Genomic DNA, 14,081 nt, shown 5'->3' on the forward strand with positions numbered 1-14,081 from the left:
ATCTCATATTACGTGCATCAGGCTATGGGCCCGGGTTGGGAACATCGCAACCAGATGTGGCACAAAACAAAGACAGATCCTAGACTGACTAGCTTTCAATAATTCGCACCCATTTACACCAATGTACTTAGTGACTTCCTTTACACCGTCCTAGTAGCTGCCAACCATCACGATAGCCTCTGATCAGCACCGGCCTCCCGTATCGCCCCTGAGCCCACCCGCCTGCCCTCTGCCGGCCGCCGGGCACACTGCAGCCGCCCCGCCGGCCGCTAGATGGCAGTCTCGGCCTTGGCGCGCGGCGCCGCCTCCTCGCCTACCTGATAGGCCACCACGGAGGCGTGGTCCAGCTTGCCGGGCACCACGGCCAGCTTCTCGCAGACGCGCCGGCGGCGGGCGCGCTGCTCGGCCCGGCTCAGCTCCACGCCGTCCCCGCCCGTGTACAGCTCCGGGTCCTCCAGGACCCGCCGCTTGGCCGTCGTCAGCCGGAACGCAAAGTCGAGCAGCTGGCAGCACAGGTGTCGCGCGTCCGTCACCCGGCCCTCGCCCTCCAGCGCGCCGTTACGCAGCAGGTCGTCCATGCGCAGCTGCGTGAGCTCATGCCGCTGCAGGGCGGTGACGACGGGCAGAGTAGGCACCACGGCCGGCGGCGGAACGCGCGGCACCGGACCGGCCGCGATCTGACGGAGGGGGGGGGGGGGGAGGAAGGGCGTCAGATGCCGCGTCAGTTATGAAAAGACTGCGTTGATAAATGAGCAAATAGACGGAAAACACTAAATTTTGCTCTTGACATCTTGACCAGCCAAATGTCCATAACTTTTGGGACGCTAGTAATTCTACTCATTCGGATTATCGTCTCAAATGAAATTCGCGCACAACATACCATTTATATAAAGTAATCCACCCACCCCTGTTCACCGCTACCCACCTGTTTGGCTGACCGGCCCTTGGGCACGGGTGTGAGCACCGTCTTGGAGCCGGGCCGCGGCTGTTTGCCCCCTCGGCCGCTCTCGCCCCGGGCTGTGCCGTTGCCCGCCGGTCGCGCGGGCCGACCGTCGGCCTGTCGCGCCGCCGCGCCCTCTGCCGATCCCCGCCGCCGGCCGGAGCCGGGAGCCGTCCCCCCGCCGCCCCGGCCGCCGGTAGGCCCTGGAGGCGGCTGGGGTCCGCCAGACGGCTCGTCGGCCTTCTTGGGCAGCACGAACTTGCCGACGACGGGGTCGAAGTTGTCGCTGACGCCGTCACTGGTGAGGAAGATGATGTCACCCGGCTCCACCTGGAGGTGAGAGGGTGGGAGGGACGGTTAGAGGGGAGGAGTAAACAGGGGCGGTGTTAAACGGGATTCAACGAGGAGATACCGGGAAATTTCATCCAAGCCCAGCTGGACAGCCTGTGCGAGTGGTCAGATAAGTGGAAGCTGGAGCTGAATCCAAGCAAATGCAAAGTCCTGACTCTGACGTTAAGGCGTAAACCAGTGTTGGGAGTTTACACGATAGGAGGCGTATCGTTGGAGCGTGTTAAAGTTATGCGAGATCTGGGCGTTCTTCTGGACCAAAGGCTTACGTTTGGAGATCATGTTGAGTACACCGTACGCAAAGCTAACAGAGCGTTAGGTCTACTTATGCGGACATTTGCGACGGGAAAACGAGGACGCTCGCTTGACATGTCGAAACACAGAGCCATTTTATCAACGTACTACGCCAACGTCCGCTCAATACTGGAGTACTGCAGTGTAGTGTGGAGTGGAGCGGCGCGGACACACATGCAGCGGATTGAACGTGTGCAGGAGAAGTTTCTGGTTTGGCTCTGTGCCCGCTCCCATGTACGCGGGGTGTCGTTTGTTTACCGTGACCTCACTGAACACTTTAAGGTGAACACCCTAGCTGCCCGACACGAGCAGCACGACATTATGTTTCTCCGAAACATTCATCGAAGCGAAATATGTTCGTCATTTCTTCTGGAAAAGTTTCCCATACACGTGCCGCCCCGGACACTGCGTACACAGTCACTGTTCGCTGTCTCGTTTGCAAGGGTAAACACTGTTCGCTCATGTTCATTCAACCGCATACCGAATGTGTGCAACGCATTCTTGGAGGCGAACAGGGATGTGGACGTCTGGGAGAGTAGCATGGCAGAGTTCAGGTCAAGAGTGAAACGGTATGTGAGTGAGAGACACAGATAGGTAGGTGTAACTGTTCGGCTGTTACTGGAAACAAATGTTTCTAGTCTGCTTTGTTTTTACTGTGCTCGTTTTTACTGTGCTTGTTTAGTGTGTATCAATGTTTTATTTGTTGACTTCATCTGTCATTGGGGTAACGCCCGTTGGTGATAAAAGAATAAATGAAATGAAATGAAATGAAATGAAAGACCAGCACTGACACAAGTAGGTAGGGTAAGGGCGGGTAAGAGTACGCGGGCGATAAGAGTACGCATCAGCTGTTTCGGTTGCTTAGCAACGCGGGTTTGTCGAGTTCATAAAGTGACATGAAGCCGCCAGTGCGTGCATGTCACCAACGGAACGTGGGCGTTGAGCGGCGACGCTGTTGAGTTTAAGGCGATGAATATTATTTTCGAGCGTTATGATATTATTATGATATGGTACAATAATTTTGATACTTGGCAGTTGAGATAAGGTACATTTCCGTGATTGTTGTGGGAAACTTGTGAGGTTATCTGGGGTAATACTGTACAGTGCAATATTCTGTTTGCGAAGTTTTGCACAACGTTTCGGGGTTGTTTTGTGCGCGAATTGCATGTACGGTAAGAGGACGCACTGTTCAGGAGGGTAAGAGTACGCAGAATTATACATTAAATCGAATATACAGAAATATATAATTATTAATCTATCGCTCAATGACGTTTGTTTTGTAGGTATATCATCAATGGAGCACTGTGATGCAGATGCGTACCCGAAATTCTTCCAAATACGAGCTATTCTCCTTTTTGATTGTGCATTTTTTTTAAAGAAACATACGACATGATTATTTCCTGATTTATAGACTTGAAAGATTTATTTTATGTTTTTCTTTTTGGATACTAGAATTAACTTAAATGCCTTCTGAGTTTGAAGTTAAGCATTTGGACAGTACAAGCTGCATAGGTGTGTGTTCATATGCTTGCGTACTCCACCCGCCTGACGTGCGTACTCTTACACACCCCATATGGTAAGAGTACGCAAGTGCAACGGTTCAGAAAATGTCAGTTTTAGACCACTTCCATTTACGCTGAAGGATTGTTGCCCCATGGGTTGATGGCTAATTCAATGAACTTTAATATTCCCTATTTGCGATTTCTTTCCTTCAAATATTAAACAAATGAGAGCAAGAAATCCACTAAGTGCGTACTCTTATACGACTTCACCCTACAGGTGCACACAAGCATGCAGCACTCTGCAAATACCTGAGCTCAAAACCACTAGCCTTTTCTTGAAGCTAATTATAGCTCGCATTGAAATCCTGCAGCTTTGATAACAATTTAAACAAACCAAGGCATTCATAAAAAAGTTGCGAAGTTGTAAAAGATAGGCACCACTCGCTCGTCCGACTCTCTGCGGCGCGGCTCTGACCTGAGTCATTGACAGGGTGAGGTTGTTGAGCTCCGGGTTCTGACCGGCCACGGGCCCCAGCGCTCCCAGAGCGTCCCGCATGTCGCGCATGCTGTTTATGTCGTGAGAACCTGTCGGAAGAGACGACATCGGTTACAGCTCAGTGCCAGATACAGGAGCGGACTTAAGGGCAGCCATGGTGTTCAGGAGTGTATGATGTACACCATTTCGTACCCGAAGAACAGTGCAAACACAAACATTGAAAACATATCTCGGCATCATAATTTCTTGGATCAATGATTCTTTGCACGAAGCCAAGCATTTTCATCATGAGTATTCCAAAATCTAAAAGCCGTCCAATATTCAACAAACGCTCAAAGCCAGCCACTCTCTCCCTTTAAAAAGCAGCCAGTACGAGTATCAGCAATACCCACCTTTGGTGATTTCCCTGACACCATGCCGGGAGCTGAACACATACGCCAGACTGTCTCCGACATTACAAACGCAGACGACGAATTTGGCGCGCGTGCGCCCTTGCGCCAGCTGGCAGGGCACCACGGCGGCGGCGGTGAGGGTGGTGAGCATGCCGCCCTCCTGCAGGATCAGACTGTGTGCCGCGTGAAACGACTGCAGCAGCGCCGCAAACACGTCCTGGGGGAGGGCACAGAGGGCGGAGAGAGTCGGGTCAGCGCGCCGGGAGCATAGAGGAAGGAGTTGGAGATGTATAGCTGTGACTGGGTCATGGGTGGTTTCAATCAATTTCATAAATCAATATCATGTCTTTATTTATTCTGATCTGTCGAAAAGTTAAAGCATATAACCCATGAGAGAAAGGTCTAGAAGATTGTGTTTAGGTGGCCAAGTAATTTGAAAATTACTGATTATGGGAATAAGGTGTTCGTATAGACATTCAGCTCACCAAGCATCGTGAGAGTAAGAGAATTGCAAGAGTTTGGCATACTTAGTGAGGAAAAGACACGAAGCTGTCAGCGAGATAGTGTCAAGCTCTGCATGTTACTGAAGATTAATCTCGACCAAGGCCCGCAAAAACCGTGGCGAGAGATGCGCATATGGATATAGAGGAGTCGTGGCGTACCATCTCCATCAAACCATTCACCACATCACATGCTATTTCGGGACCATCTACTGCGCCCATCTCTTTCACTTTGCGTCTAGCTCGCCTTATTTCCCCGCGGAATAGCGGTGCTGGCTGCCAAAAATGGATTCAATGCCGCGCCGAATGGTCGGCCCGGAGCCGGCCGCCGTCGACCAAAACCGGTACGGGGGCGGCCGGACCGGTCTGAACGGGCCGATCGGCACAATGTCGGGTAAGTTGTCACCGACAGGTCCCATTGGATCCAACCGAAATGAATCGCCGCTCCAAGCAGTCGCGCCCAGACTCTGCCCTACTGTGCCGGGGAGAGGGGATGGGGCAGGGACAGCCTTACTGTGCCGGGAGGGCGGGGAGGGGACACTCAGGGCAGCCCGACTCCACCAGACTAGCGTGATGTCGGGCAGTTAGCCGTGCAGCCGGCTGGAAGTCAGAGGAAGTCCCGACGGCCGCGGTCGATGGGAGAGGGCTGGTATCGATCCCGTGCAGAGTGCATGTCGCCCCCACCCACCCAGAGGCACCAGGGCCGACCCCGCTGCCGTCCGCGATGACGCACCCCGTGACGCGGTGTCGCCGGGACTGGAGACGGCGGCACGTGGGCGAGCACCTACATGGGCGTGACGTGCGGCAGATAGAGAGAATCGCCGGGGTATTATCCGTGCACACAGACATCGGCGGTGCGTGATGTTTTTACTTCTTTCTAAAAACAGATCAGGGACCGACGGCACTACGCAGTGTGGCCTACGCAGCACGATAGCCGTCTAAAAATGTGTCACGTATGCTGGATGATAATGCATGTGTTCAACGTAAGTAACTTCTTTTGAACCAGATAAAAGGCCGAGCTAAGCTGAGCTAACCCATTATCCATGTATCTGGTTGAAAAGACGGGCTTTTCCCGGTCTGATGGGCTGCAAAAATACACGCCAATGCACCTAGAAGACACAAAGGTGATCCTACTCTTATTCGCATGATGCCCCTCTTATCTGTCAAGCGCACTTAAGCACACCACTCCAGTCAGTCCACGCCTCTTCCCACCACACCCTTGACTGTCGTTATACTAGGTATATATTCTGCGCCCACACCCACCTGTGTACTCTGCACGCTGGCGGCGGCGCCGAACAGCGCCCGGTTCAGGTAGTCGAGGCAGCCGTGTACGGCACAGCGCGCTGCCAGCCGGGCCTTCTCGCCCCAGTTGACGCCGTCAGCCAGCGCCAGCAGAGCGCTGTTACTCCGACACACCACGCCGAACGCGTCGGCGATCGGCTCACCTGCGGACAACAGAACGGGAGGGTAAGGCAGTTTGACACAAAAGGGACCGGTGTGGAACGAGTGTGAATCCAATGACAAGAACACAGTGTGGCTAAATTCATTTTACGTTAGGGGGAGAATGTGAAAAAAAGGCCGGAAAGGATGTCGTTATTTTCATAAAACTTGACTTTGACCCTTTCTTCATACATATATGTCACCGTTTTCATATACTTCACGAGAAAATGATGTAGAAATATTGAATAGGTACTGATAAAATTTTTAAGGCATTCTGATATTCGGGAGAGGTTTTTGAGTCGGGTCATACATTCAAATATTTTGGTTATTTGAATGGTTGTCTTGGCGTCTTTTGAGAGTTTGCGAGGAGTCGTGTTTCTCTTCCTCCTAAAAGTTTAAGTTCGAGGTTATATTAGAAGTTGTGACTGCCGTGAGGATGTCTTTATTTCTATTTTTAGGATGTCATTATACTTTTCATTATGGGTGGATTTCCCCGCAACATTACAATTTTGGACACACTGCAAGAACATGTGCTTGAACCGGCAATATGCAGCAGAAGATGTGGGAGTTTGAAAAGACGCTCAACTGTAACGGACATGTAACTACGGAGAACGGACTCCTCTAATGCGTTCTGATGTCTATTCAACAGTCAACAGGTTTCGCGCACGTTAAACTGCGCGCCCGCCGCTGTTCGGCCCTGTTCGGTATCCGGCCCCCTCTATTGTACCCAGTCACGAAATGACGTGACCCGAACACTAGGTCAATGTGACCCGACACCGCATCCCATTACATAATGAGCTCCTGAGCACGATACGCTAACACGCGCTGTTGGTACGGCCTGACAGCTGTGGCCAGGGCACGCCGGGTCCTCCTGACACGCTAAAAAACGAGGCAACACCGAAACCATTTCTTCGTAACAACAGAGTTACTCCAAAGTTTGATTCAAACAAAGAAATAATTTCTTTCGATCATGTTACAGAACTTTCGATGTCGCTATAAAACGAGAAACACGAAAATCGTTTCAACGTCTCTCACTCACAGTTGAACTACACGTATCACATAGGATGAGTCCCGCCGATCTCGCCACCCTTTCCTCCTCCCTCCCTTGTCCCTGAACCCGTGACTTTCCCTGCTTGCTCACTTTCCACGCCTCTGAACTCTCCCTGCCCCGTGTCCTGCGCCCCTCACCCTGCCCCGTGTCCCTGACCCCTCCCTATCCCATGGCCCCTGTCCCCGGCGGCTGACCTGCGTGCACCCCGGTGACCGGATGACACTCGTACAGCGACACGGAGCTGCCGAAGGCGCGCGGGTGCGGTCGGTTCCAGTTCACTGTCCCAGCGATCTCGTCATGCTGAGTGCGCCGCAGGCACTCGTCTGGAGGGGCGGGTCAGAGGTCACATGTGGGTAGAAAAGGTCAATCAGGGCAACACATGATAATAGTAATGGTAACTTATGATTACAGAGATTGCGATGGCCATTGAGTGCAAAATCTAAAAATAACAGGTGTAAAGTAATCAACCTTGTAAGCTGTCAAGAAAATATAGCCAATTAGCAGTGGGACAAGGGCATATGCCATTATCGATAGTGACATCAAATGTCTAGCTCCATTCAAAGTGAATATTTTCCTTTATTTTAAGCTAATGATTGCAGAAAGTCATCGATGTCTACGCATTCCTAGAAAATCGTAACACATGCACTCGTCGCATACGACATGTCCTCTTTACATTTACAAGCATACGGCGAACCAAGTAAAATCATCATTTGCAATACAAACTAAATCAGCAGCACAGCGTGCAAATGCCGTGCGCGCGTGCACCGTGCGCTCTGTTCTACTCTGCAGGCGGCGCGGACAGCCGTGCAGCCGCGCGGGGAAAGTGAGCGCGGTGTTCGTGCACGGTGGGCACCCCGTGTGATACCATCGGCTGTCCCACGGCACACTGACACAGTGAACGTGTACACGGGACCGAACTGCGCCGGCCGGCCGGCCGCGGGCGAGCGGTGTAGCCAGTTAGGTGGGCCATGACTTCAACGGTCGAGTTTTGCCGATAGTCAATGGAAATTTTGAGTGATAATTTTGATTTTTTATCAAATATTTCAAAAGAAGGCGTCACATATGGATAAAATACAGCGCCAACCACAAACCACCACGCACCCAAACTGACATCTGTGTGAAGCGGCAGGTGGATCCGAAAGTTGGAAGCGAAGCATAGCCAGGCTAGTATTGATGACCATCAACTTTGAAAAAGAAAATGGTCGAATAAAAATTACGCGACTGAACTTTAACGTTTCAACGCTCAAACAAAATTAAAAGAAAATCATCTCAATTCCAACTTAGATCCGCTCCGCGCTAGCCTTGATGATTTATAAATCAGAAGGTGAGATACTGTTAGTCAAATGCGTAAAATGGAACCAAAACAGCAGTGATATGAAAAGAACAGTCAAAACACCGCATGCAACAAAACCAGACACTAGACCGAACGAAACTGTAAACGAGATGTCAGAAAAAAAAGAAAACCACGCCAGGCGCGAATAGCGACGCAGACGGTGTCAGACGAATTAGCGGCGTGCTCCGTTAGTCTCGCTAAAAGTCAGCTCCCAAACAGTCTGCGGAGCACACAGAGCCGCGCCTCAACCCGTATCGCTACAAATGCAGACCAAACGAAGAGAGCTATCCAAGAGCACTAGCGTCGGCACGGCTCGGCCTGGCAGCGCACCCGTCCTGTATCCGCAGCGCAGGCCGGGCAAGGCAGGCAAGAGGCAAAGCGGCGGTCCGCAGGTGACACTCGTGCGCACGTGCAGCGGCCGGCTGGCTGAGCTGGGTGGGTGCCCGTGCGCGCCTTACCGGGCCTCGTGTACCGCTGGTAGCCGAGCAGGTGGGCGCCGCACGGCTCGGCCGCTGGCCGGTCCGGGCCGCTCTCGGAGTCGGAGGAGCGGCCGTCCGGCTCGCCCCTCCGGTCCCGGGGCGGGGTGCTGACGGCCGCCGGGCCGCCCGCCGAGTGGATCGGGGTACTGGTGGCGGCAGGAGCGGCCGGCGAGCCGGAAGGACAGAACGCTGTCCGCTCCGGCACCGGCCGGCCCGCCGAGGAACCTGACGAGGGAAGGTCTCCTTTTGGGGCGGTATCTCCTCCCTGAGCTGTACCACTGTCTGCTGGCTGCTCCGCTGTCTCTGTGGGAGCCCCCGGCGCTGCCGTGTCCCGCCCCTCCTCCCCAACCCTCCCTGTGGACACCTCCCCCGACCCCGTCTGCACCGGGTCTATCGCAGACCGGTCGCCAGTAACGCAGCCCGAGTCGACCTCGCTGCCGCGCTCAAAACTGATGAAACTAGCGCTTCTGGCCGGGCTTCCCAATTCAGAGGTCGGTATTTGACTGCAGCTGCTGCCCAGCCCGCCGTCCAGCTGAGAGACCGACCCCTCCCCGGCCACTCCGCCATCCTCGTCCGCAACGGGGAGTCCATTGGGCTGTGACGAGTCCTTTAGTTCCCGATCTGGGGACGACTTTAGCTCCTCAGTAGCGTTGGTGGGAGTGGGACACTCGTCTGAGGAGCGGCCCGTCGGTGATGATCGCTCCCTCGCAGCGTCCTCCCCGTTCACCGTCCTCCCGTCCTCTCCTCCGGGGGAGCCGGGAGCCGACACTGGCGTCGCCGCCGTCGGAGTGGCCGCCTCCACCGACACCGGTCCAAACTCCTCCAGAGAGGAGGGCCCCAGGTCGTCCAGGGAGGCGGCGGCCCTGCCGGCGGCCGGCGGTCCACCCAGGTTAGGTAGCGAGTCGCTGTTGGTGCTGCACAGCGAGGTCATCATGGTCTGGAGCAGCTCTTCCTCCTCGTCCAGCCGGTGGTCGCTGAAGCAGCGGCGCGCCGGCAGCGTCTGGGCCTTGCAGCGGGCCAGGTCGCCCTGTCGGATGCGGTACCAGCGCTCGTAGGGCACCGGCGGCGAGCGCGGCACCCAGGTGGGCAGCGTCAGGTTACCGGCGAGCCGCTGTCGCGGGTAGTGGAGGCGCGCCAGCCGCGCCGCCAGCGACGTACCGTCCGCGGGCGCCGGCTCCTCCTCAGACTCGTCGTCTGAGTCGATGTAGTTGATGCCCGGCTCACTGGAGGTGACCGGCTGGGCGCGGTGCGGCACGGCCGTCAGCCCGCCGGCCGGGCCCGTGTAGGCGGCCACCACGGTCGGCTGCAGCGGGCCGATGCGCTGCTCCGGCAGCTGAGCCGCGTCCCGCGCGTGGTCAATGGCCACCTCCGAGCGCGACAGCTCGCTGGGGGCAGGGGCGGGGGGTTAGGGAAGGGAGTGGCTCACATACACTGGTCTAGATGTAAGTAGCAATGCCTTGGATGTAATTCATCAACTAAATTGATAGGGATTGGTCTGGAATATGTCAGTTTCAACACATTAAAGCAAAATACACTGCAAAACTAGGGTATTATTTTGAAGAAAGTTAATATCAGGTGGTTACTGGCTGCATCATGCTCAGGAAAAAAAGATAGGAATCTGGTGATAACTGGTGAGCCCACTTCACTTCTGAGTATAACAAATGTCCAAATATCAATGGGTCCATTTAAGGATCAATAGTACAAACCAAAGTTCATAGACCAATAGGTAGTTGCCAGCAACACATCATGATCAAAGATCCAAAACTGTTTGATAGGGCAATAGTCAACAAAAGTTTTAGTAGCCAGAATGTCACCTGGATGAGACTAATGAGCAGGGAAACAGAAATACAATGCACTATATTGACTCATTAGTCATTGATAATCACGTCACATCTCATCACCATCACATGAATGTTAATTTCTAAAGGCATTGCAAGCATACAGCTGCATTCAGTCTGGAATAATGCTTGATAAAGCATATTCTTATTACCGTAAAACGGGGTGTTAAGGGACAGTTTTGAGGTGTTTTGTTATATAACTCAAGAAGGGTTGGAGATAGAAGCATCAAATTGTCAGCATTTTATGTGGAATTTGGTGCTTTACATGCCTACCACATTCAAATTTTTAAGATTTATACCTGCATATTATTTTTTATTATTTTTCATCACTGTCTCTTAGCACCCCAATGTGGGGTGTTAAGGGACACCTATATTATTCCAAGAAATGGTCATCAAATGCCCACAATTGGGGCGTGGAAGGGCACACAATTTATTTATTGAAATGTTTTGCATATTCTGTCACAACACAAGTCAGGTTCATTCACCACTAATGACCTTTTTATAAAAAGGCCAATTACGTCTAATGCTGTTAACGCTTGTGGAAAATGTGCTAATTATAAGGTAAACAGAACCAAAAAGTAATCTGTCATCAATAAAAACCCATGTTGAAGTTAGTCACTTGTCATTATGTTGCCCTATTTGTTTTGGCCTTTTTATGATGACATCACATTTACCTACATCAGTCTCCATTGACCCATCATTGTAAAAGAGAGTGTTGAGATGTTTTGTTACGTAACTTAAGATGTGTTAGAGATAAAAGCATGAACTTGCCAGCATTTTATGTGGAATTTGGTGTTTTCCATGCCTACTGAAAGAAAACTTGATAAAATTATATTTAGATTTCATTTTTTATTTTTTTCTTCCCTGTCCCTTAGCACCCCACATCCACCTCAAAATATGCATGTATCCAGAAAAGAGGAAGAGGATGATGAATGAATGGGTGGATTTGCACAAGTTTTTCAGGAAACATGTGCAATACATGTGACAATACACCTATGCATTCATTTTCCCTGTACACCCACTAGTTTATGAGGTACACACAGAGTTTTGGAGATGTTTCAATTTTGTGAAAATGTAGCATGATTTTCAAATCCATTTTTGAACCAAATCACTTGCATGAAAAGCCATAGCATTTTGTCCTATGGTCAACAGCAAAACAGTGTCAACTACCACACTGAAGTTTTTATTGAACCTTTTCAAATTAGGAAGTTAATATGACTCAAAGTTTTTCCCATGCAACTGTCCCTTAACACCCCACTGTCCCTTAACACCCCATTTTACGGTACTATTTGCCACAGATTTCACAACCATTCTAATACACAGAAATTCTAACAGAAAATGCCAAAAGGAAGGGCAACCTCAATAAGCAGGGTAAGCCACACCAGTGTTCTCTGATGAGTCTCGTACTCACCCATTAAGATACTTAGTTATAAAGCATCCATCAGTGCTCCCACGCAGATCAGCAACAGATTGGTCAGCTGCAGCACAGTGGCTATTGCTTGATAGCTGCCGCAAGAATCCAGCAAACCTTTTCTTGATATTGGAAGGCATTACTCATTCAGGTGACAATCAGTATCAATTGATTTCTGATAATGAATTAATCCTACCTTACTGAATAGCTATATATCTGCTCAGAACGGCACCATAAACTAGGGATAAAATCACATAATTCTAAAAATGCGCTGGAAAATGGCACAAGGTCAGATCTTGATTTGCATTCGCACATCTTATTAAATGGATTATCAAATAAGGAAACAAAAATAGCAGGACATGTGTAGTTAAGAGTATGCAATCAAATGACAGGCCCAAATATTTTAAAACGGACTGACATAAGAGATAAACCACCGCCCACCATCACCACCCCTCAGCATTTTCACAACTTGAACTGGGAGCTGGGAGTTGGCTGCTGGGAGTTGATGTGATAGAAAATCACAGCCAAAAGGATGCAAAATGTTCAATTACTCCTTTCTTTGTGCTTGCTCAGCCCTACGCACATATTTAAACGAATCACAGACGTGATTGGATAAAAAGGGCTATTTCGAGAACAGTTACGAACAGGTGAAGAATTGAAGAAAGTGCGCCACAAATGAAATATATTTGTATATTTTTTCTTATTTTTATCCTCCATTTTAATGCTATCGTCTTACGTCATTAGAACAAATATTCATATAGTGTCAATATTTTTGTTTGAAGAAATACCGTAAAATGTCATGAATTTTGGTCAATTTATCCTCAGTTATGTTAGAAAAAATATTTCGAACATTTACATAAGCCATAAAGCAAGATTGATGCATTGAAATGCGAATTAATATTATCTCATGACGTAACAAATATCAGGAATGAAACAGCATCAAATATTGAATGTATTCTGCATATTTGCTGAAGTTGGGAGGGTTGCGGTTTCTCTTGCTTGTCTGTGCCAGGGGGGCGACACGGCTATTCGCGCAATGTATTCAGTTATGGGCCGCGCGGGGCCTCGCGATGACGCAGCTGGAGGCAACTGCTCAGCGCGCTAGGATACTTCTGGCGGGGCCGGGCGCTGAACGGTGTGCAATGAATGGGTTATGGGCGGGCGGACAGAGATAAGGTATTGAATTTGAATTGACATCAGCAATCGGGTGGGGAGGGAGAACGTTTCTAATCGAGCTTGGGATGGGGAAAGCCGAAAATGTCACGATCGGATCATAGCTCCGACAGGGCCGGGTGCCGTACCATGTGTAATATATTTAGGCGGGCAGACAGAGATCAGTTATTGGATTTAAATTCACCTTACCATCGGTTTCTGGTGGTGTTTGAAGACGTTTTTAGTCAAGCTCGGGGTCGGGCAACCCACTGGCGGATCCACCCAGTAAACATGCCGACGTCGGCCGACGTCGGTCCAACCTCGGCACGACGTCGGCTGGATGTCGGATATGCTCGCATGTACCGACGTCCAGCCGAGGTCCAGCCGACGTCGGGCCGACGTCGGACCGAGATCAATTGCTGAGGTCCAGCCGACGTCGGGCCGACGTCGGGGCGACGTCGGACCGACATCGGCCGCTGTTTTGACCGTTAAAATAATATAAAATACATGTTTCATGGTTCATAAAGAGCTTCTGTATCCAAAATATAGTATCCTCAGGAAACTCAAATCTTCTTCGACGCCGCAACCCCCTGATCCGGACTGGACGGGAAACTTTATCCCATTTGGGATTGCCCGTAAGCCGAGCTCGCCCGTAGCCGGGTGCGGTGAGTGCTTGGGGGCTGCTCGGCCTATCCTTTGGTCAGGCTCAGCCCCGGCAACTCACCAGGGCCGGGCCCAGTTCATATAGAAAGACCAGTCGGCAAGTGTCACTTTGCCAAAGTGCCACTTATCAAAGGGACACTTTGGGAACGTTGGTGCAGGTGTTTGTTTTGTTGGGTTAGGCCCTTTCGGTCCAATTACACCATTTCAGAGCCGGGAGGATGATAGGATATAGGGGGAGACAT

General features: G+C 51.1%; 1 protein-coding gene across 1 annotated transcript; it reads right to left on the bottom strand.

The window, feature by feature from the left end:
- Positions 1–269: 269 nt before the first annotated feature.
- On the bottom strand, positions 270–12,482 carry LOC122394682 (PP2C-like domain-containing protein CG9801). The gene is made up of 9 exons (XM_043391720.1): positions 12,025–12,482; positions 8,755–10,160; positions 7,158–7,286; positions 5,736–5,917; positions 3,973–4,189; positions 3,560–3,669; positions 1,148–1,270; positions 926–1,111; positions 270–677 (listed from the first exon to the last, which is right to left on the bottom strand). The coding sequence occupies exons 1-9, from the start codon at positions 12,162–12,164 to the stop codon at positions 270–272; spliced, it is 2,901 nt and encodes a 966-aa protein (XP_043247655.1). The 5' UTR covers positions 12,165–12,482.
- Positions 12,483–14,081: the final 1,599 nt, after the last annotated feature.

Source organism: Amphibalanus amphitrite, unplaced genomic scaffold (genome assembly GCF_019059575.1).
Source record: "Amphibalanus amphitrite isolate SeventyFive unplaced genomic scaffold, NRLGWU_Aamphi_draft 000026F_arrow, whole genome shotgun sequence".
Taxonomy (NCBI): Eukaryota; Metazoa; Arthropoda; class Thecostraca; order Balanomorpha; family Balanidae; genus Amphibalanus; species Amphibalanus amphitrite.

Coding starts and splice junctions, on each gene's coding strand:
- LOC122394682 (XM_043391720.1), bottom strand. CDS start 12,164: ATGCCTTCCAATATCAAGAAAAGGTTTGCTGGATTCTTGCGGCAGCTA. Junction 1,271..3,559: donor TCACCCTGTCAATGACTCAG/GTCAGAGCCGCG, acceptor TCTCACCTCCAG/GTGGAGCCGGGTGACATCAT. Junction 678..925: donor AGGGCCGGTCAGCCAAACAG/GTGGGTAGCGGT, acceptor CCCCTCCGTCAG/ATCGCGGCCGGTCCGGTGCC.